At 50.0% G+C, this 23,499-nt stretch overlaps 2 protein-coding genes across 5 annotated transcripts in view; one reads left to right on the forward strand and one right to left on the reverse strand.

Moving 5' to 3' along the window:
- The window catches only part of TRAPPC12 (trafficking protein particle complex subunit 12), an 82,666-nt gene extending 65,942 nt beyond the window's left edge, over window positions 1-16,724 (reverse strand). For both annotated transcript variants that reach the window (XM_003984542.5, XM_045055023.1), the window contains exons 1-2: window positions 16,571-16,724; window positions 7,288-8,476 (exon numbers count right to left, since the gene is read on the reverse strand). In XM_003984542.5, the coding sequence (XP_003984591.3) occupies window positions 7,288-8,472 (1,185 nt within the window). In that variant the 5' untranslated portion in view covers window positions 8,473-8,476; window positions 16,571-16,724. The remainder of the gene's footprint in view (window positions 1-7,287; window positions 8,477-16,570) is intronic.
- A 2,726-nt stretch (window positions 16,725-19,450) lies between these two features.
- The window catches only part of EIPR1 (EARP complex and GARP complex interacting protein 1), a 121,295-nt gene continuing 117,246 nt past the window's right edge, over window positions 19,451-23,499 (forward strand). For 2 of the 3 annotated variants that reach the window (XM_011281345.4, XM_011281346.4), the window contains exon 1: window positions 19,451-19,644. In XM_011281345.4, the coding sequence (XP_011279647.1) occupies window positions 19,603-19,644 (42 nt within the window). In that variant the 5' untranslated portion in view covers window positions 19,451-19,602. The remainder of the gene's footprint in view (window positions 19,645-23,499) is intronic. The other variant, XM_019827971.3, reaches the window with a different exon arrangement.

The raw sequence follows: 23,499 nt of genomic DNA on the forward strand, positions 1-23,499 counted from the left end.
AATGCCTCCCAGGCTGCAGCCACAGAGGTGGCTAACTGGTCTAGAGGGACAATTACAGGGCAGAATGAAAGGAGCTCAGCCAGATGGCTCCATAAAGCTTTGCAGGAACGTGACTCCGTCTGGGCCAGAGGAGCTGCGAGCCAGGAAAGGGCCACTTCGCATCCTGATGCTGCAGAGGGAGGGCCACGTTAACCCCTTCATCCCTGCAATGGCCTCCGCTAACTAGACCACGCTGCAAAATCTTCTGCCCGTGAAATACTCTGTTGGTTGACATTTCGGCTGGCACAGGAAGTTCCTGGGACGTGAGCATCTGTGTGACAAACACATATCGCACCCATGAGAGCCCGGGGGGGGGGGGCCTGCTGGTGCTGTCACTAAGTGGAGGGGATCACGGCCCCTAACTGCACGTCCTCCTGCGGTCACTGGAGAGAGGGGTGCAAGCTTCCCCTGCTTCGGGCTTTCGTCAGAGCCATGCCGCTGCACCTGAGACAGGGCCGCTTCAGATCGGCAAACTTGTAGGTGAGGGACTAGTGCACCCAAGGCCAGGGCAGGGAATGTGAAGAGACAGCAGGGGAACAAGCCAGGACTCAGGCAGGCGACGGGGAGGATGCCTGCTCCCCCCCCCGTTGTACGTGTCGTGCAGAGCGGCGGCTGATTTCTGCTCACAGATGGCTGCGGGCCATCACGCCTCCTGCAGAGAGGGGACAGTTCAGCAGTCCCTCCTGGATTCTAGTGGACAAAGACGAAACGCAAACCAGGGCAGCCGACTCAAGAGTACAGGCTTTCCTGTCTGGGACGCCTGAAGACACAATGGCCGTGGGGCAGCGGTGCTGGAAAGGGAGCGGCCCCTGCGCCCGACCCGGCACACACGGAGCTCTGTGCATGGCTCCAGGGGACCGGCTCTGGAGCCTTCTGTCCTCCGGCTCCGGTGTGTGTTCTCTCCCGGGGTAAGCAAAACCACCCAACGGACAACATCACACACACAAAAGTAAACAAAACCCCAAACTGGTGGGAAATGGAAAACAGTGCGGCCACCGCAAGACGGTTCGGACACTTCTCACAGCGTGGAACACAGGCTGCCACGTGACGAGCGCTCCCGCTCCTCGGCGCGAGGTACGCACTCAAGAGAAAAGGAAACGGGTCCACACAGAAACCTGCTCACGGGTGTTCAGAAGGAGCAGTGCTCGTAACAGCCAAAAAGTGGAAAGAAGTCAAAGGTTCATCAGGGGATGAATGGGTAGGTAAAACGTGAACAGTCATAACCTGGAACACTATTCGACGATAAAAAGGAACGGGGGCCCGTCCGTGCTACAAAACGGACGAGTCTTGAAGACGTCATCCTGAGTGAAAGAAGCCAGTCAGGAAGGACCATGTGTCGTGGGATCCATTTGTAGGAAACGTCTAGAACAGGAGAATCCGTAGAGACAGAGATCAGCGCTTGCCCGGAGCTGGGCTGGGGCGGGGGAGGCGGGAAGAGAGGGTGAAAGCATTTGGGCTTCTGTTCGGGAGACACAAACGTTGCGAACACCGGTGGTGATGGCTGCATAATCCTCTCAGAAGGCTAAAAACCAGCGAACCGTGAGAAGTGTGAACCGTGTGGCACGTGAACTGTATTTCCATACAGCTGTAGAATCAAAACGAAATCTACCCCTCTCTTCTTTTCTTGTGAGGCCCTAAACAAATCGGAATTTGAGAGATGCTTTTCCAGGGAAAGCAGTCTGACGCTGTCACAGAGTGGCTTGCACCGGCCTCTCCAGATCTTCCACACGCACGTGCCTCGACTCAGGTAAGCAAACTTAGACGAGGGCCCGAGGAGAGGCCCGTCTGTGAGTGTGTGAACGCAGGCGGCTGAGCGACTTCTGCTTCTGTCTGTTCCACAGTAACTGGGACTGCACTGTCCCAGAGTAAAAGAGTGACGACGCAACAGCTTTCAGACACGGAAAAGGACGGGGCTCTACGAGAAGGGAGAAGGGGATCTGAACTCTTGAATTCATAGGCGCTTTTGGACCACCGTGTGGGGAGGAGTCCCAAGCAGAGCACGGTGAACCTGTTGAGGTGAGGAGACAAAGGCGGGGCTCCCAGAAGCGCAGGGGGCTGGAATTTGCAAGAGGGAGCCCGCACAGGAGGGAGCCCTGGGAAGGAGGGAGCCCTGTGCAGGAGGGAGTCCTGGGAAGGAGGGAGCCCTGGGAAGGAGGGAGTCCTGGGAAGGAGGGAGTTCTGGGGAGGGAGCCCTGTGCAGGGGGGAGTCCTGGGAAGGAGGGGGCCCTGGGAAGGAGGGAGTCCTGGGAAGGAAGGGGCCCTGGGAAGGAGGGAGCCCTGTGCAGGAGGGAGTCCTGGGAAGGAGGGAGCCCTGTGCAGGAGAGAGTCCTGGGAAGGAGGGGGCCCTGTGCAGGAGGGAGTCCTGGGAAGGAGGGAGCCCTGTGCAGGAGGGAGTCCTGGGAAGGAGGGAGCCCTGTGCAGGAGGGAGTCCTGGGAAGGAGGGGGCCCTGGGAAGGAGGGGGCCCTGGGAAGGAGGGAGCCCTGGGAAGGAGGGAGCCCTGTGCAGGAGGGAGTCCTGGGAAGGAGGGGGCCCTGGGAAGGAGGGGGCCCTGGGAAGGAGGGAGCCCTGGGAAGGAGGGAGCCCTGTGCAGGAGGGAGTCCTGGGAAGGAGGGGGCCCTGGGAAGGAGGGGGCCCTGGGAAGGAGGGAGCCCTGGGAAGGAGGGAGCCCTGTGCAGGAGGGAGTCCTGGGAAGGAGGGGGCCCTGGGAAGGAGGGAGTCCTGAGAAGGAGCCTGAGCCCACTGTGGAGCACTAAGCAGTATGTGCACAGGATGACACTCTGGAAGATGGGGCAAGATGACAAGGGAGCCGAACGATTCTCAGAGCTCACGCAGGCCGAAGATGTCCAGGTCAGGCCAGCTGTTTGTGGCACTCTCGCTGAACACTGAGGCTTCGAGCAGATGTCAGAAAGGTCACCTAACAGTGGAAGCTACTCTAAACTCACCCTAAGAAGCTTAACAACAAATCTGGAAAAGATCAACTAAATCTGCACATGACTTCCCTGCCTCCCAGGACAAAGCACACGTCTTTTTGCAGATGACAAAATACAGACTTTCAAAAACACTAAACCCACAATGTCTGTCCTCTAATCAAAAATTACCAAACATGTGACAAAACAGGCACGTGTGACCCAGAACCAAGAGAAAACAGAAATACAAACAGACCCTGAGATTACAGAGATGATGGAGAACCTTAAAACAGCTATTATAAATGTGCTTGAGAATCTAAAGTAAAACTTCAACATAGCAAATAAAGAAAACGACATTAAAAAAGAACCAAACGCAAATTCTGGAGAAAAAAACTATGAAGACTCCGCTGGAAAGCATCAACTGCAAACTAAAAAGTACAGAAGAGAAGATACATGGACTTCAGAAAATAACAGCAGGAATTTCAACGTTACGCAAAAAGAGAGAAAAGACTGAAAAGCAAAAAGAAATCCTTTGTGACCTCTTTGGCGATAGCAAATAATATGTGGAATCGCGGTCCCAGAAGTGGAGAGGGGAGAGCGGAAAACTGAAGAACTATTTGAACAAGGACGGACCAAAATATTCCCAAACTGGTGAAAACGACAAACCAACAAGGTCGAGTCCCAAGCAAGATAAACATAAAAGAAAACCATGTGAAGGCCTATCAGGGTCAAACAGCTGGAAACCAGGGATAAAATCTTAAACTCAACTGGAGGAGAACATGTACTTAGGTACGGAGGAGCAAAGATGAAAATTATAATAATGATTATTTATTCTTGAGAGAGAGAGAGAGAAGAGAGGGACAGGATCTCAAGCAGGCTCTGAGCTGTCAGCACAGAGCCTAGTGTGGGGTTTGAACCCAAAAATCTTGAGGTCATGACCTGAGCCGAAGTGGAATGCTCAACTGACTGAGCCACCCAGATGCCCCAAAGATAAAATTATTATAAACTTCACGTCCCTAGCACGTTGGAAGGGCATCTCTGAAGTGCTAAATGGGAAAAACATCTGTCAACCTTGAACTTTATACTGTAAACATACTGCACATCCAGTAAAAAAATAACCTTTAAAAATGAAAATGAAGATCACACAACTAAAGCTGAGAATATCTGTAGCTGGCAGTCCTGAGTAACAGGTACGTCTTTGGCTTCCATGAGGTTCCTGACACAGGACTTGGAACGGCCCGGAAGGGCGATTTCACGTAGACGGTGTGTTTCCCCAAGGGGACTCCTGTCAAATCCCACTGCGGGAAAGGGGCGGGGGAGGAGAGAACCAGGGACAGGAGAGGGCGTGGTGGAAGGATCCGGTCTCCAAGGGCACGTCAGGTGCGTCAGGCAAACAATTCTCTACTTCCGTTCCTTACTTGTTCTGAACTACTTCCCCACAAACTTCCCATTTACTTCTTGAAGAACAGAGGCCACGGGGCCCCTGGCGGGGCTCAGTTGGTTAAGCACCCGACTTCAGCTCAGGTCATGATCTCACGGTTTGTGGGTTTGAGCCCTGTGTTCGAGCAGAGCCTGGAGCCTGCTTCGATTCTGTGTCTCCCTCTCTCTCTGCCCCTCCCTCACTCACACTCTGTGTCTGTCTCTCAAAAATAAATAAACATTAAAAAAAAAACACACAAAAAAACAGAACAGAGGTCACGGACGACCACAATGAACTAAAAGAGCCTGTCCTCCTCCTGACATCACTCTGGTGGGATGGTGTGACGCACGCTCTTTAAGCTGCTAACTTAGTGCAGACTGCCATGGATGTCACTTTGTAAAGAAACAAAGTCAAAATCTTCTCAACTTTTACCCCACAGGAAGGCAATTTTTAATTAGGTACCAATAGGTGAGCAATTTGGAAAAATGTCAAACATTAGTGCTTTAGAAAGCTGACTGTGCATGAACAAGTCTGCGATAGTAACAGTGATGAAGGCGAAACTCAGTTACAGGTAAATCCGCGACATGGTTTTAAAAGCTTGGTGTGCACAGAAAGTTAACAGAAAAGCCAATCTTTCATCTTCTGGCAAATACACCAGCCTGTCCATTCAAGGTTAACCGTACGGGTTTCCTTCTCTGTTTTGGGAATGAAAGGTTCTTTGAAGGGTGATATACAAGCGAACACACATCTAGCACATTTGCTACGTGGGAGGGTCAAAGGTATTTTGGGAACTGTTCTTCGTTCAAATTTCAACTCACCACGAGCTTCCCGAAACAGCCACTGTGAACTGCAAGACGTTATGGAGGGACTCTTGCAGGAAATAAAGGAAGAAACACTGCCTCCTGCTTGTCCCCCCGCGTTCTGCCCAAGCAGTGGGAGCTCCTGAGTCCTTGCTGACTCGTGGAACGTTCTGGGTATTTCACAGTTAGCAGCGTGGAATTGGGGAGGGAAGTCACAGCAGCTTTAAAGTGGGGGAGGACCTATGCCAGGGTCTCCTACGTGACTGACTCCCGGTGCAACCAGCAGAGAGCTTCGGTGCTCGTGTTTCTTGACTCAAGAATGACTGACATTTTGGGCAGGACGACTGTCACGGTCTGACCCTAACCAGCCTGCCCCATGTTCAGCGTTCGTGGCCCCATCCATGAAACGTCACGCGCTCACCCCAGGCCTCTTGCCAACCGGGAGAGAATTACAATCAGTGGGAGAAGCAAACTGCAAACCACAGACTCTCTGGAGAGGAAGCGCCGGGAGGCTGGTCCCACCGAGGTCCCGGGAACCGAGCAGCAGAGCACAGAGACCCCAGGAAGGGGGCAGGGAGGAGACAAGAGGCAGAACATGAAGGCCCCCACCGTGGGTACAGCGGATGCACGCGGGGCCAGAGAAGGACCGTGTGGAAACGTCAACCTAATCCCACGGGTCCCAGTGTCCCCTGGACTCAGAGCCCGTAAGTGGGATGCGTTAGAAAGATCCCGCAAAGGTAAGCGCATGTTCAGTAGCTCAGCCTGAGCGGGTGGAGGGGACGCCTCGAACACCGCCCCGTCGACAGCACGTGCGCGGCAAGTGTGGGTCTGGTGCCTGAACAGCTGTCAAGACCACCACGCGAAGTGTCCAAAGCCTGTGGGCTCGCGCTTCTCGGGCCCCAGAAAATACCTAAGGGCTCCACGTCCCCAGTGAGACACTCGTCCCGGGCTCAGCGGCTCACCAAGGTTTACCAACATATACCAACACGCACCGGGCTTTCCGACCCAGCCGGGTGTGTGCAGCGGGGCTGCGGGAGACCGCCGGTCCCGCCTCCAGTTCTGGGAGGACACACACGCGCAGGACACGCGGCTGCAGCCTGGCCGGGGCGGCGCCCCCCACGCACCGGGCCGGGCAACAGCTGACGACCCCCCTGCGATCTGCCGATGTGCTGCAACCGCCAGCCGGCGACCTGACCGTACCAGTAGGTGTCGTGTGTGTGTCATGCGTGTAAACGTTTTTACCGCACTGCGCACGCCTCAGGCCATCTTGTACTCAGACTTTCAAATTTAATAAGAATCTCATTAAAAATTCTGTTATCTCATCATTCCTATTTTATTTTATTTATTTATTTTTCAAGTTGACTTATTTATTTAGGGAGAGTGCACACGCACACGTGCTTGGGAGTCTCTGCCTCGCTCCTTCCCTCCCTCTCTCTGCCCCTCCTCACTCACGCTCTCTCTCTCTCAAAATAAATAAACATTAAAAAAATAAGATAATGGAAAATGGAAATAATCTCATTGTCTTTGATTACTAGATTGAACTTTTCTATGTTACTGTTTATTCTCTAGAACGTTCAGACATTTTTGTGATTTTTTATTTTGGGGGGGCCATTCATATTTTTCTTAATGAAATGTATAAAACCTCTTTCTACATAAAGCACATTATTTGGTAAACAACAAAAACAAGGAATGGGGGCTTATTTGCTGAAGCTTAAATGTCACAAATAACGTGCTCACACAAGGTTCACAGCTATTTCTGAGAATTCTGATATAACTATCTACCTTGCGGGCGTTCACTTCCAAGACTCTGATTAGTGCCTTAAACACATTTTATTGGGGAAATCAACGGAGTTCCAAATGACTAGAGACATAACGCGGACTCTCAAAATGAGAATTTTAGGAATTGCTGGACAAGGCAGATTTTTCAGTCCTTGAAGGCGTTTTTACATGTGTGTATACACACACACACACACACACACACACACACACACACACACACACACACGTGAATGGGGGGTGAGTGAGAAGCCGGGGAAAACAGAACGAGATGGAAAGGAGCCGGATGTGGACACGGGCGACCTATTTCACTGGGAAGTGCCCTGCGAGGCGGCCCACACCTACCTGGATGTTGTCGAACTTGAGGCCCGGCATGGTGAGGCTCTCCTTGTCTACGAACACCGTGCTGTACTGTTGGGTTGCCACTGAAATCAAGATGTCCCGGGTCCCCTCCCCGGGGAGCCAGGCATCGCTCCTGCGGTCCATCTCGCTCATGCTCAGGGCGGTGGCAAAGGGGTCCTCGCTCCCTGCAAACACGGCCTGGATCTGGGAAAACGGTTTTGGAGACTGAGGAATTTCTAGGGAAGCCGTGGGAATGGCGGACTCTGACTTTTCAATCCCCGGGGAGAGACAGGGCGCAGCAGAACCCGGGGATCTCTGTCCCACCGGAGTGGAGAGCGAAGACCGTTTCTCGGGAACGGAAGAGCCCGCGTTGGGGTTACTGACGGAGATGAAAGTGGATGTGGTGAAGGAGTCAAAGAAGTCCGAGGCCAAGGAACTAGAGTTGCCGGGGTCACCAAAGAATTTACTGAGGCTGGGGCTTGGCTGGACCGCCTGGGGAGGGGTCTTGGCCACCGCGTCGCTGGCACTGCCACAGCTCGGAGACTTCACCATCTGGGACTGGAAGCCGTCCCGCAGCAGCAGGGGCGGCTGGGAGCGGGCGAACGACTGGCTGAAAATGGTGCACACGGGCACGGGCTCCTCCTCACGAGGGGACTGTCTGCAAGGCGGGCTGTGCCCCGGCCCCTCCGGGCCCGGGTCCTCGGCACCCTCTTCTCCCAAGGCGGGAGCACCTTTTACTTCTTCGAGCTCTGGGTCAGGGGTCGCGTCAGAGCCGCCTTTAGATGCACGGTCTCCCCCGTCTCCGTCGCTTCCAGTGTCATTGCTCAGCGCGTCGACTGCTCCTTCACCCACCAGACTTTCCGGTCTGGGATCAGCGTGACTGTCTGCAGGCTCCACGACATCCTGCAAACAGCCCAGCTCACCTGTGTCGTCCTCGCTATTGTTAGGAGAGTCAGAAATGAGGACACTCTCCATCATGTGCTCATTAAGCTTATCTACAAAATGATTAGAATCTTCTGATATAGTCTCGTTCTCTTCAGACCCAAACTCGTCTCCACCGAGGTCGATGGTCTCCTCGTGATAAAGGAGCTGGCCCTGTTCTCCCTGCGGAGTGGTGCTCCCGGCTCGCCCATCGGCCGGGAGAGATTCCTCGGCCGAGCTCTGGCTGGCACCGTTAGCGTTCTCCATGGTCCTGAAGCCAAGACAGAAATGAACCAACCTCATCAGCTTTCCACCTCCGTCATTACTGAGCTGACTTAAACTTATAGACAAATGGTGGCCACATGACATCATACATTTGCCCAAACCCACGGAAGGCACACCGCCAACAGTGAACCCTACGGTAAACCGTGGACTCTGGAGGATAATGATGTGTCCGTGCAGGTGCACCGCATGTAACTGTGGGGGAGACACAGGGCACACGGGAAACCGCTGAACCCCCGGCTCAATTTAGCAGCAAACCTCCAGCTGCTCCAAAAAATTAAGTCTATTAGAAAATCTTTGTCAGTTACATATTCGAAAGACTCCATTTCTCCAGCCATCTATCAACTGACTGATTGATCACGGTAAAAGACACACCCCATCTATATTACTTACCGTCTTAACCATTTTTGAGTTTACAACTAAGTGGTGTCACGTGCATTCAGTGTGCAACCACCACCACCGTCCATCCCCAGAACTCTTGTCATCTTGCAAACTGAAACAATGTTCCCATTAGGCACCACCTCCCCGGGCCCTCCTTCCCCACCCCCGCTGCCAGCTCGGATAACCGCCTTCTACTTCATGACTCCCTGGACTTCATTACTCTACGTACTTCACTTAAGTGGGACGCCATGGTCCTTTTGTGACTGGCTTATTTCACACAGTGTAACGTCCGCAAGGTTCACCCAGGTGGTCGTATGTCAGAATTCCCTGATTATTTAAGGCTGAACAATACCCCACTGTGTCTACACATTTTTTTAATCCACTCATCCACTGATGAACACTTGGGTCACTTCCACACACTGGCTACTGTGACTGCTGGTAGGAACATGTGTGTACAAACATCTCGGGGTCCCCGCTTTCAATTCTTTTGGGTATACACCCAGGAGCAGGATTGCTAAATCTTACGACAATTCTATTTTTAATTGTTGTTTGAAGAGTCAACAAAGCGTTTTCCATAGTGGTTGCATTCTGTGAGACCATGCATAAGGATTTCGATTTCTCAGCGTCCTTGACAACACCTGCTATTTTCTGACACTGGCCATCCTAATGGGGTGAGGTCTCCAGCTCTTTAAACCCTAAGTGTTCTTTAAGATTCAGTTGAAGACGTCCTCTTCCAACCTGTAATAATCTCTCCACATCCTCCCTGAATGGGGTGTGAGTCAGAAAACCCACACGCCAAGACACGGGCACACTCACTGAGGCACGCTGACTGCTAGAGCTGATAGCAGCAGACTGGACCAGTTACTAGCACACACCGGGCCCTCGGCACCGATCTAAGATTTGTGCGTGTACATTCTTCCTGGATTCAGAACCACCCTGAGACCTACTCCGTCGGGCAGATGAGGAGGCTGGCGCCTATGGAGCTCATGCAGCTTGCTCAACGCTGTGCCGCTAGTAAGTTGAGAAACCAGGGCCAGTTACAGCTGAAATGCTGTGTGGACACGGGACGGCAGAGGCCACAAAATGAAACGAAGAGTTCAACGTCTAAAGAAAATGCCTCCTTTTCCTAAAGGACTTTTTGAGCAAACGTTACCATATACAGTTCTATTCTTATAGGGAACAAATCCCAGTTAAGAAAGATGAGGGTTTTTCTAGGAAAAAATAAAATGCCTTCTTGGTCTTCACAAAGCATGGTCTTTAGATGAGATGACTTTTTTTTTTATTATTTAAAAAAAATTTTTTTAACGTTTATTTATTTTGGGGACAGAGAGAGACAGAGCATGAACGGGGGAGGGGCAGAGAGAGAGGGAGACAAAGAATCGGAAGCAGGCTCCAGGCTCCGAGCCATCAGCCCAGAGCCCGACACGGGGCCCGAAGTCACGAACCATGAGATTGTGACCTGAGCTGAAGTCGGACGCTCAACCGACTGAACCACCCAGGCGCCCCAAGATGAGATGACTTTTTGCCAACACTTTGACACTGCTCCAAATCAGCAGCCCTTCTTTGTTAAAGCCTGGCCACCCTGAGATCTACACACAAGGGCATTTTACTTTTTAAAATTTTCTTAACATTTATTTATTTTTGAGAGAGAGAGACAGAGCATGAGCTGGGCAGGGTAAGCGAGAGAGGGAGGCACAGAATCGGAAGCAGGCTCCAGGCTCTGAGCTGTCAGCACAGAGCCCGACGCGGGGCTCGAACTCATGGACCATGAGATCATGACCTGAGCCAAAGTAGAATGTTAACCAAGTGAGCCAGGTGCCCCCAAACAAGAGCATTTTAAAGCAGATAATCAAAGTTGAGCACTTTGGAGAAGTGTCTTGTCCAGCATTGTCAGTTACTGATGCCGTATTTATTACACATCTCTCCGATCATTAGCTAAAAATGAGTCAAAAACACAACGGACAAGGAACAAAAGCCTTGCTCTGGTAATGTTTCACAGCAAGGCGGACTGGAGGCTGCCTGGGGAACATGAAGAGTGGACGTGCCTAGTCACGTGCAGGACGGGAACAAACACGACTTCCTCTCGCCTCTGCAGAAGCTGAACGAGATGCCGTCGTGCCCTCACATACAGAAGGGGACACTGAGAATCAGAGCAGTGGCAGGACTCATCTAAGACCACTGGTAGTGGGCGTCCGGCTGGCTCAAGTGACAGAGCACACGACTCCTGATCTCAGGGTTGTGAGTTCAAGCCCCACCTTGGGTGCAGAGGGTACTTAAAAATGCAATCACTGGTTGTAGGTGACCCTGCCAGGAGTGGAGTTTGGTCCTTCCTGCCTAACTTCGTGAGGACCTAGGACCCCTGCCCCTAGTGCCGCGCCTGGTACGGAGAAGCTGTGACCGCAGCTGGTGCCAGGACCGAGCCTGTCTCAGAACAAAACGGCTCAGACGGGAACTCCGGAAATCACAACACGACACTAATGGTTAACTGTAGAATAACGTAGGGTATGAGAAAAGGTCTGATATGTATAATTACAGGGAAAGGTAAAGAATATCAGAACTGGCAAAATCGCAGCGTTTTCTTCACACGCAGGAAGAGTGGAGAACGTTCTACTCTTAAAATACACAGAAATAACTGCCAGTCAAGGTTAATCTGTATGTATTAGATCAAGACGGACTGACTAGGGTCCCGTAGGAAAGACTGTCCACAGGTAACAGAGTTACTTCCCACAAGGCACAGGATAAGAGAAGGCTAATTACTAGGCGAGACCCATTCGTTACGTGGACTGGATACTTACAGCAAGAAATAGCACTTCAGCAGTAAAGAAACACAGACTGAAATTATGATCTAAAAAAAGGTTATAAAGAGGTGGATTTTTAGAAATGCCAGTTCTTAGGGAATTTGGGGGGAAACTTATTTATTGATAGTGGGAATGTAACTTTTCCGCAGAACAGCTAGACAAAGGATACAACGCTCTGACACAGCAACTGGGTTTGCCAATTGACCTGAGATGTTTTTATTTTCATTTACTTACACTTCCAAAGAATTTTTTATTTTTTTATCTTTTAATGTTTATTTATTTTTGAGAGTCTGAGACAGACAGAGCACCAGTGGGGTAGGGGTAGAGACAGAGGGAGACATAGAACACAAAGCTGTCAGCACACTGCCCGATGCGGAACTCGAACTCATGAACCACTAGACCACGACCTGAGTCAAAGCTGGACACTTAACGGACTGAGCCACCCAGGCGCCCCATATCGAAAATGTTTTTAAAGAAATAATATTCTCAGCGGAGCACCTGGGTGTCTCGGTCGGTTGAGCATCTGACTTCGGCTCAGGTCATCATCTTGCATTCGTGAGTTCAAGCCCCATGTCGGGCTCTGTGCTGACAGCTCGGGGCCTGGAGCCTGCTTCAGATTCTGTGTCTCCCTCTCTCTCTGCTCCTCCCCTGCTCACACTCTGTCTGTCAAAAATTATAAAGATTAAAAAAAATTAAAAAACAAAAATAATATTCTCAAAAGAAGAAAGCTAAGTTAAAAAGCAACATTCAAATCAGTGCTTGTTTGTAACTATGTTTTGATTCTCTTCAGAAACCTCACTTCTTATCCAATCTAATTTAGAAAATCAATGTTTCCTAGTGAAAAGGTTTACAAAGACGCTGCCCAATCCAGAGCAAAAACTGTATTGTTAATCCTAATTTCTGAATAGAAACTACGTATTTATAAAAAACCACTGCCAATGGGCTGCCTGCAATGCCCTGCAGACCAGGAACCAATACTCACGGTGTGCTCCCGTGTCAGACAGCAGGGTAACTCAGACCACTAGGCTCTCGGGAACCCAGCCCTAGGCAACCACAGAGAGAAAACTAAGTAACTCACACACGCACTTGAGCAAGCAGCACTATGGCATGGGGTGGAGGGGTGATTCCGGACAGAAAAGGATAGCCTGTGAACCTCCCGAATTTTCTTACGTCTCTCAGCTGGAGACCTTACGAGGTTCTTTCCTTGTTATTTTCCCCCTTCTCTTCTAAAGGTACGTTTCCTGTAAATAACTTCCAACAAACTTTGAGTGGATATAAATCATTCATAACATGTGGCTGAGACAATACACTCTAACATTTACTCCTCTCCCGTTTAGGGGTAATATTCTGAAATTTGTCACACTCTTGTTTTTCATTTCCTACACGTTTACTTCCTCAAACAACATTTTGCTTAGTTTTTTTTTTTTTTTCGTTTTTGACTTAATTTCCCCTCTCAACTTCTAACCTGAGATTCAACCTCAAAAGTAGTGAGAAGCTGGAATTAATTCGTCTGTGCTGTTGATGATGCTGCTGTGTGATGGCACCACACACGATCTGTTCCAGCACTGACGGGTTTCTGATACTATAGACAGTGCCGTTGGGAACGTTCTTATACACGTCACCTGGTGCACACAAGCAAATTTCTTCACATTGTTAAACGTTACGTGTGGGGCGCCTGGGCGGCTTAGTTGTTTGAGCGTCTGACTCCTGGTATCAGCTCGGGTCACGATCCCAGGGTCGTGGGTGGAGCCCCGCGTGGGGCTCTGCGCTGAGCTCTGTGGAGTCTGCTTAAGATGCTTTTTCCCTCTCCCCTGCTTACACACTCTCTCTCTAAAATAAAATAAATACACGTTATGTGTACGTTGGGTCATAGAGAATACACGTCTTCTTCCTTACTAGAAAATGCCAAACTGCCTTCCCGAGTGTTTGTACCAGTTTACATGGGTAGTTAGCAGTGTGAAAGTATTCTTGCTCAACACATTCCCCTACACTGGGTACCGTCAGATTTCTTAATTAATACGAAGAATAGATAAAAATTCCCGGAACTCAATCAGACAATAAACAACCCAACAGAAAAACAGGCCAAAGATTTGAACAGGCTGAAAAGGATACACATTTCACAAGCACACATCCTGTGACTCTACAGCCATGCATCTTGACTCTTCCAGGATGCTTCCACTTTGTGCATATGGTTACTGTAAAGTTAACTACCTTGTTTTTTGTTTTCAGGAACAGAATTTAGTGATTCACCATTCACATAGAACACCCAGCGTTCAACAGGACAAGTGCCCTCCTTAATCCCCATCACCCATCTAGCCCATCCCCCCCCCCCCACCTCCCTCTACGAACCCTCAGTTTGTTCTCTATCGCTAAGCGTCTCTTACGGTTCCTTTCCCTCTTTCTGTCTGTCTCCCCCTCTCCCTGCATGTTCACCTGCTTTGTTTCTTACATTCCATTAAGTACCTCTTTTCACTCTCAAGAGTCCCGGTGAGGACAGTAAGAGGTCCCACGACCTATGCATCACAGAGGGACTCCTGCACGCGGTACCATAAGCTAGGACTGTGAATGCTTATAAACAGCAAATCCAAACAAAGTACCGGCCGCTTTCCAAAGATCAAAAAACAAAAAACAAAAAACACTGGACACAAGCACTGCTCATAGGCACAATAAACAGCATACTGAAAATGGAACATGAAATGTAAAATGAATGCGCCATGCTAGAAAATAAGCAGTATGATTTTCTATATAAAATTCAAAAACATGTAAATTAAACAATACATTGTTTTAGGAATACAAGTGCAAAAGCAAGGTGATGCTAATACTCAATTCATCTGGAGAGGGAGCTGGGGGTGGTGCCAAGGGAAGGTTATATCAGGGAGGGACACGTGAGAAAGCCATTGACGACTGTCCATTTCTTATGCTTGTGGGCAGAAGACTGGGCCAGGTGTGCACTCGATCTCTGTGTATCTTCATGAATGTTATGTGGGGTCTTCATATTGCATAGTTAAGAAACGGGAAAGCACAGGTATGTTTTCGATTTGTGTGTACTATAATTACTCCTATTATTGACTCAATAATTTTTATTAAACCACAGACATCTCAGCTTATGTGATCATCAACATGGTAGCAACTGAAGTAGACTTTCTGTTCAGGTGAGTGCTTTGCACCAGGCCCTTAATTAATGCCTTAAGATTTTTTTTTTTTTTTTAAGTACTAACTCCAAGTGATTATTTGGGAACTGAAAAGTTTCATTAAGAACTGAAACTACAATAGGGCAGGCCCCCTTTGTGGACATGATGTTGGAATTATAAGTCTTTTACCAGCTTGCAATAGTGTAAACCCTATTTCCGTGAAAATATATGTCATATAGTGGAAATCTAATTAGCATAGACTTACAAAAACCCCCATGTAAAGAACACCCACAATAGATGAAACATTTTATATTTATTATCTTATTTTTTGAAATGTTTATTTATTTTGAGAAAGAGAGCAAGCAGGGGAGGGGCAGAAAGAGGGAGAGACAGAGAATCCCAAGCAGGCTCCACACTTGGCTCAGAGCCCAACTCAGGGCTCGACCCCACAACCCCGGGATCATGACCTGAGTGGAAATCAAGAGTCGGACGCTTATCTGACTGAGCCACCCACATGCCCCGACATGTCTTGTCCTATTTAATCCTCAGGACCAACTTATAAAGGACTATTACGTCCATTACGCAGCAGAGAAAACCAAGTGATCTGGCCAAAGTCACACTGACAATATTTGGTGCTGCAGGATTTCAACACAGGTTTTCCGCCTTTGCTCTCCCTGCGAGGTTGCTGGGACAGATCATGATCCAGAGCAGCAGGGGGAGTCAGGAAGAGCACTGGACGCAAGCTGTTAAGAACCGCTGGAGTCCCAGCTTCCCTGCTAAGTGACCTTTGAGGAGTAACTTCGTCTTAGTCCTGGTTTCTTAGACTGCACACTGGGGTAACGAGGAATAACCAGTGACTGGTGCACAGGCACTTTTACACCGTAAGGAGCTACATATACACAAGCACGGTAACTGTGATTTTAATGATGAAGCACAGCGGTAACACGGGCTCTTGGACTGGTGAAGATCCTGTTAGCAACCACAGAACGTGAGGACGGGGTGAGACATGTCACCGCTAAAGTATCCTATTTGCACTCTCCTCTGCCTCTCCCACCCCACCACAGTGGGCCGGGTGCCTGGTCTGTCACTGGGTACCATGTCCTGAATTCACGAAAAGAAGCCAGGTGTAAAGCATCTGGATAGAAGGACACCTTATCTTCCAACCACCATAAAAAGGTAGAAACCGTAGGTCCAAGTGTCACTGGGGTTAAACTTTTGTGTCCAAGCTTGAGAAAAACCGACACGTTTTAGAAGCTATCTTTGAGCCTTGTGTTTCTTTTACAACAAAGGCTGTCAGTCTTCACGGTGTACAACACTATCGGTCGGTCCCGTCCCGAAGGCTGCTTTGGGAGGGATCAGGATGTGTAATAATAGGCAACATTCACCCTGGCGTCTGTGCTTTCGCACAAACCGCCGCATTTTACCCGCACGATACCGAGTTTGTGCAGGTCATGTCCGTGCACAGAAGAGCAGACCCACAAGAAGACAGATTAAGGGGCTTGCTCAGGGCCGAGCTGCTGAGTGCCACAGCTGGGACCTGCAGGAGACCTCCAAGGAGGAGACCTCGGGGAGCACACCCCCCCCCCGAGAGTCCCTTAGGAGGAGCACCCGGAGAGGAGCTCCCCAACGGGGAGACACAGAAGAGACCCCCCCCCCCTCTCTGCGGGAGGACCGGCCAGGGGACAAGCCAGCGAGGGGCTGAGGTCAGGACCGGCGGGGCTGCGGTTAGGGACGACCCGACTCCCTCCCCACAGCCCGGGCCCTGAGTCTCACCTGCCACCCGCCCACTGGGGTTGGAGAGGCGGTCACGGGCGGCCGCGACCAGAGTCCGGAGAGAAGGTGGATGAATACCGGAAGGAGGGACTCGACCCGGCACCTTCTCCGGCTTCTGCGCCTGCGCGCGCTGGACGGTCGGTCTGATTCCGCGCATGCCCAGTGCAGGAGCCGGCTGCTTCGCGCGCTTCCGGTTCGTGCTGCGGGGGGCGGAGCGTGCGCACCAAGGTGATGCGAAGGGCGGGGGAATGGGCGGGGATGCTTGACCACAACCCTCGGGATAGGGAGGGAACTAAGCCTGATTCTCAGGTTACAGGGAAACCTGGGCCAGAGGGTAGGTGGAAGAGAGAGGATTAGGCCCTTTCTTTTTTATTTCTGGCCAAAGCACCCAAGAAATACTTATTTTTAGAGACTTTTCTTTGTGCTTATCGGTATTTTCTTTTTCAGCTGTGCATTTGTACTTGTGTAATAATAACGTTAACCGTAAAGCTGGTAGGAATAATATCAGTAGTAGGTAGGTAGATTTAATCCAGCAATATAAAGACTCTGCATTCTCTTAGCTCCACAACTTAATCTCAGGCAATCGGAGACGATGAATACGATGCTCAGACCTGTGGGTCTGCTTCCTTGATTTTTACTGTAATCACTGAGGACTCCTCATCCATCCAACAGCTATCCATCAAAATTTAACCATGCCTGCCAGGGCGTGAGGCGCTGGCATACAACTGAGCAAAGCCATTTTTGTCTTCCTTTCATAACTGATTAATTTTTTTAGTTTTGATAAATAAAAACAGTATATATTTAAGGTGTGCAATGTAATGTCATGACACATGTATACATTGTGAAATGAGTACCACAATTAAGCAAATTAGCGTATCCACCATACTTACCTTTTTTATACATATGTGATGAAAACACTTGAGATCTACTCTTCGAAAGTTTCAAGTATAGGGCACATTATTATTAACTATAGACACCTGTACAGTAGGTCTCCACAACTTATTCACCATAATTGAAAACTTGTATCCCTTGATCAGTATCTCCCCATTCCTCGCACCTCCTTAGCCTCTGGTAAGCTCCATTCTTCTGCTACAATGATTATTTTTTTAATGTTTATTTCTTTTTGAGGGGGGAGGGGCAGAGAGAGAGAGAGAGAGAGAGAGAGAGAGAGAGAGAGAGAGAGAGAGAGAAAGAGAGAGACCCAGAATCTGAAGCAGGCTCTAGGCTCTGACCTGTCAGCACAGCACCCAATGCCCAACACAGGGCTCCGACTCAGCCGCGAGATAGTCGCCTGAGATGAAGTTGGATGCTTGACCCACTGAGACACTCAGGTGCTCCTCTCCAACGTCATACACACACACACACACACACACACACACACACACACACACACACATATTTGTTCACATTTCACATGTATATGTAATTGTGCAGTATTTGTCTATGTTTGGCTTTTTTCACATAACAGAATGTCCTCCGGACTCATCCATGTTGTTGCAAATGACAGGATTTCCTTTTCTTAAGGCTAAGTAATATTTCACTGTGTGTGTGTGCGGGGGGGGGGGGGGGGGCACGTGTGAATGCCACACTTGGGTTATCCATTCATCTGTCTATTGACACTTAGGTTTTTCCACGTGTTGACTACTGTGATTAAGGCTGTTCTGGACATAAGGTGCAGATATTTCTTTGACATAGTGGTTTTATTTCCTTAGACTCCCAGAAGGGGGATTGCTGGAACATATGTACTTCCATTTTTAAGTTTTTGAGAAAACTCCACCCTGTTTTCCACAGTGGCTGTATCCATTTACATGCCCACCAACAGGTATAAGCCTTCCCCTTTCTCCACTGCCTGCCAACACGTGCTATTTTTTGACTTTCTGCTACCAGGAATCCTTACGGGTGTGAAGTGACATCTCATTTGTCAAAAAGATTAAGAGTAGAGAAAAAAAAAATAATCACACAGTTGTAGAAGCGCGTGGTCTTCTAAACCAGTGGAATTCAGCTTAGTGAAAGGGGTTCTGCTATGGCACTTTGGGACTCCATGCAGCTTCACTTGTGAATGCCAAGGACACGGTCGGTCAAGGGAGGTGCCTTGGAAGTGCTAAGTCCTCCATGCTTGGAGATGCCCAGGGAACCCAAGGTCTCCCAGCAGGCTCCCATTTATAGTCAAATGCAGGTCAGATCCTGCCAGAGGTATGGCGCCAGGCATCACTCAGCGGCACTGGTAGTACATGCTCCCCCCGCCCCTCCCCCAAGTGAAGACACTGCGGCATGCCTGCCGCCTGGAGGAGCGTGGCTCTTGACCTTGAGGACCCTGGGCAGAGCCTAGGTGACTCAGACAGGGCACGCATCCTAGCTTCCCACCTTACGACCTCCATGTCCTCAACCGTTGGTCAATTTTGCAGCCTCTCATCTCTAAAATGCAAGTATGACACCCTAGTCGCAGGGTTAGAGAGAAGAACCTTAAGCCGGCTTCTGTAAAGCATCAGTCCCCGCGCTGGGCAAAGTACTAACGGTGATAAAGGGCAGCGCCACAGCTCCACGTGAGCGGTTCTCTGTGGGCTACGGAGCACGGAGGGCTCCCAGCATGGGACGTCTCAATGCCCCCAAACTACGGGCTGGGGGCGGAGTGACGACCCCGCGAGGCCCTGGAGCCCGCCCACGCCCCTCCGCCACCTCCGGTTCCCCTCCGCCGGGACCCTCCCCCACCGCTCTACCCGCCCGGCTCTCGACCCCACTGGCTCTAGTCCCCGCTCCTCCCCGCCGCGTCTGCCTCCCGAGGTCAGGAGGGTTGAGAACCCGGATGGAATCAAATGAGCATGCGCACGAGCCCGGTGCCGCTGCCATTGGCCGCCGGCGAGGAGCGTACTGATGACGCATCAGGAAAATACAGGAAGTGTGGCCTACGGGAGCCGAGTTAGGCCCCAAAAGCTCCCGGTTCGGTGCCGCCTGGGCGGGAGGGAATGAATGGGTGCTGAGTTGGGGGCGCGTCCGCTCTGGGGACTGGCGTTAAGAGTGTGAGCGGCCGCAGCATGGAGGACGACGCGCCGGTGATCTACGGGCTGGAGTTCCAGGTGAGTCCCAGCAAGGCCCCCGGCGCCGCGCGTTTGTAGAGCGAGGCCCTCCTGCACCCCGAGCTCCCCCTGTCCCGCTGAGGACCCGGAGGCTTCGGGGGGCTCCTTTACAGGACTTGTTTATCCAGGAAGGCCCTGGGGCCTGCGTGACGCAGGGTGGACGCAGCCCACGACCCCCGGGGAACACCCCGCCGCCCCTCTCCCGGCAGCCCTTGGACGTTGTTTGGGGGCTGATTCCCACCGATCTCTGCAGGCTGGCTACTTGTGTGCAATTTCCTCCCGCCTTGGAGCTCCCAGAGGCTGGCGCCGTATCTGTGATTTGGGGGTGGTGGCGGTGAGGGGGTCGTTTAATTTGGACACAGTGTTAAATTTACCTAAGAGTTGCAAAGATAAACGGAAAGTTCTGTTGCACCCTTCGCCCAGCTTCTCCTAATGTTGAGGACTGCAAGACCATGGCACATTGATCAAAGCGTAGAAATCAGCACTGGTATAATCCTATGAACTGAACCACAGACTCTCTTCGGATCTCACCTCTTTCCCACTAATGTCCTATTTTGCCTCATCCTGTACTCCAGTGCCCGTTCACCGTGATCGTCAGTAGTAGGTGCTCAGTAAATGTCTGAAGTGCGTGAGCCCCCACAGTGTAAGCGGTGAAGCAGGAATGCATGTGCGGTTTGGCAGGACCGCTAGGAAGTCTGTAGGGATGGAGTGGAGGAGTGAGGGGGTAGCGGGGGAGCTGGAAGGACAGGTAGGTCGCATTGTGTAGGACCTGATAGAGCCTTGTGTTGGTTTTCATCTCTTCAGATGGCTTTTGAGAACCTGCTTAAGGCACTTAGGGACACATACCAAGAAAACAAACAAAAACAACCTTTGTTGATTGCCCTAGGAAGTATCTGATACATAATTGTGCGCCCCAAATGTGTGTTAAAATAGAAATGATCTTTGCTTTCAAGAAGCTTGTAGTGAGAGAAGTGGCACTGTTAGTTGCGAAAAGCCTGCCCACCCCCGAAACTCCTGAAGTGTAGATCCTGGCTCCAGCACTTACTAGCTGTGCAGCCTTGGGCCTCAGTTTCCTTGCTAAGAAAATGGGAAAATAAGCCTCGATCCCCTGTGGCTGTTATGACATTAAATCAGTTGATACATTTAATTCAAAAGCTTAGAACGGTGCCTGGCATTTGGTAAGCATTCAATAAGTGTGTAATTATTGTAGTGAGACAAAATTCTTACAGATAAACCCATACAAGGCAGTTTCAAAGTGTCCTGTGAGGAATGGGCAGTTTACAGGGTTTGACAGCGGGCTCCGTCACCCAAGACTGTGCCGTAACTACCAGCTTTTGAAAGTGGTCACCGTGTGCTGGGCACCCTGCTGAAGACTGTGTATGTATTTCTAATCTCTGAGAGTCGTCCTTGTATGTGTTTTTCTTCCTGTGGGCCAAGGCAACCTAGTCAGTAACTGATAGATTTAGGACTCTAACCTAGGTAGGCTTTAAACCCAAGCCAACTTTAAAGCCCCTAACTACAAAGTTACACGGCTTTCTCCTGGAACCAGTTCACGTGTGGGCACATGCAAAGGGTACGTACGGGGAGATCTAAGTTTCTCTGAGTGTGCTACCTGAAGTGCGCGTCTTCTGCCGGCGTACCTCGTAACTTTTGATCTCCTTAAGAAATCTCCTAAGTAACCCAGAGGTTTTGATCTTCCGTGTTGGATCTTTGAGATAACAAACGTTATTTCCTGGGGTTTGACCTGTGTTTTCCTGGGATTAATATCAAGGAGTGGATCCGTGCCCTGGGTATCGAATATTTTATCTGATTTTCTCCTTCATCTTAAAAGAAGTAGCACATTCTTGTGCCACTTTACTCTGGACAGCTTGTGGGTCGTGACATTCTGGAATTCGAAGAGCCATTATTATAGTTAAAGGGTAAGTACCGAAAGTGACAGTGGAGGGTTGGTTGTCAGTGACATTCGCATCACTGTGGAGAGCAGTTTACCCTAGAAGATGGGGATTTGGTCATGACCATTGACTGAAGGTAACGAGGCTTGAGGGCCATATAGGGGTTGTTAAAATAAAAATGCTAAGCACATTAGTGTTTACAGAACATTTTCGTATCCTATGATCAGCATCTTTTAGCTTATAGGAAGGGACTTTTGACTTGTGTTTATTTTTGTGTATTTAAAGTTAAAAAAATTCCAAGTAGCGTTCACAAGTCTTTCAAGAAGTCAAATTGCTGAAAAGCTGATTAAGATCTGTGGGCCCTAAACACACCCATCCCATCTGATCTGATTCCCTGAGAACAACCACATCCAACTGAAAACTTTCTTCTCATCTTTACCTATGTGCTTTTACCTCTTGGACACCATGTAGTGACTGGAGGTCGCCACTAAGGGCTTTGAGTTTTTTTCTGTGCTCTCCCCTGTGTTTCTGTAGACTCCTGATACGGTGGTATCATCACTTCTTGCCAAATCCTTATTTAGGGTCTTCGTCTTTCTAGATCTAGAAATATTTCTGGCTGCTGATTCAAGTACGGTTCTAGGATTTCATTTTTTTTCTTGTATAGCTTTCCATTTTTCTGTTGCTGAGGAAACACTTCCTTTTCCCCATTCGTCTCGTGCCCCTTGTGTCTTGCTGGTGGGTGTTGACTCTCCGGCCGCAGCCTGCAGGTGACTTCCGGCAGGTTGACCGGCCAGGTTGCTGTCTGCTCTGTTGTCTGTTTTCCGGGACACCTGGGTCCCGGGGCCCGTCCCTCTCTGCCCCAGGCCCATCCGCTTTCTCACAAAACCTCCAGCATGGCTTTCATCCTATGTGGGGGTTTGTGTTCGGTTTCATTTTTGGCGGACTTTTGTTGAGCGGGTGGTAGGTGCCAGACGTCTGACGGGCTGCTTAATTGTCACACCAGCCCTGGGCGCAGGGATTGTTCTTCCCGTTTGAAAATTGAGGACACTCTGGTTTTGAGCAGTGAAACCTCTTGCAATTGTTAGAGAAGTTGGTTTCAGGCCTGGGTTCCTCCTGTTCAGTGCCCTCTTTGCTCTTGGAGGCCTTTTTTGTTTGTTTTATATATATATATATATATATATATATATATATATATATATGCATATGTGTGTATATATATATATATATATATATATATATATATATATACATATACTTTTTTTTTTTTTCCTGAGAGGGAGAGACAGCGTGCAGGTGGAGGAGGGGGAGAGAGAGAGGGAGGGAAGGAGAGAGAGAGAGAGAGAGAGAGAGAGAGAATCCCAGGCAGGCTCCATGCTGTCAGCACAGAGCCCGACTTGGGGCTCAAACTCACAAACCGCAAGATCACGACCTGAGCAGAAATCAAGAGTCAGGTGCTTAACCGGCAGAGCCCCCCCAGGCGCCCCGAGGCCTTTTATTCAGAACAAGACACCTCGGTTCCCCGTGTCAGGCCCTCGGTTTGGACACCGCTGCTGTCAGAGGCCAACGGTCAAGCGCAGACTTCCCCTTCCTCCCAATGGACAGCAGGGCTATTTCTTACTTCTCTTTCGCCCCCTAGCAGGTGCGTGGTACCTATTTGCTAAGCCACTGAGTCAATCAAGGTGATGAGCAGGTGGGAGCGAGGCCGTGTCCACAGTGCCTGCGAACTGCTTGTGACCCAAGGCCGCTGCCTGTGTCCAGGCCACACCGTGTAGAGCCACGCGTAGGTCTGGTGATGAGAATCAGGGGCCTGACTTAGGGTTGGTCTTCAACCAAAGGTCATACTTTGGCTTCTGTAGTTAAGGGGGATACGGCAGAATGTTTTCCTGGGAAACAGCAAGGCTCGGGAGAAGCCTAGAGGGCGCAGCCAAGCGGACCGCCGATTTAGCCTCAATTTGGAGCCGAT

The sequence above is a fragment of the Felis catus genome, chromosome A3, assembly GCF_018350175.1.
Source record: "Felis catus isolate Fca126 chromosome A3, F.catus_Fca126_mat1.0, whole genome shotgun sequence".
Classification (NCBI taxonomy): Eukaryota; Metazoa; Chordata; class Mammalia; order Carnivora; family Felidae; genus Felis; species Felis catus.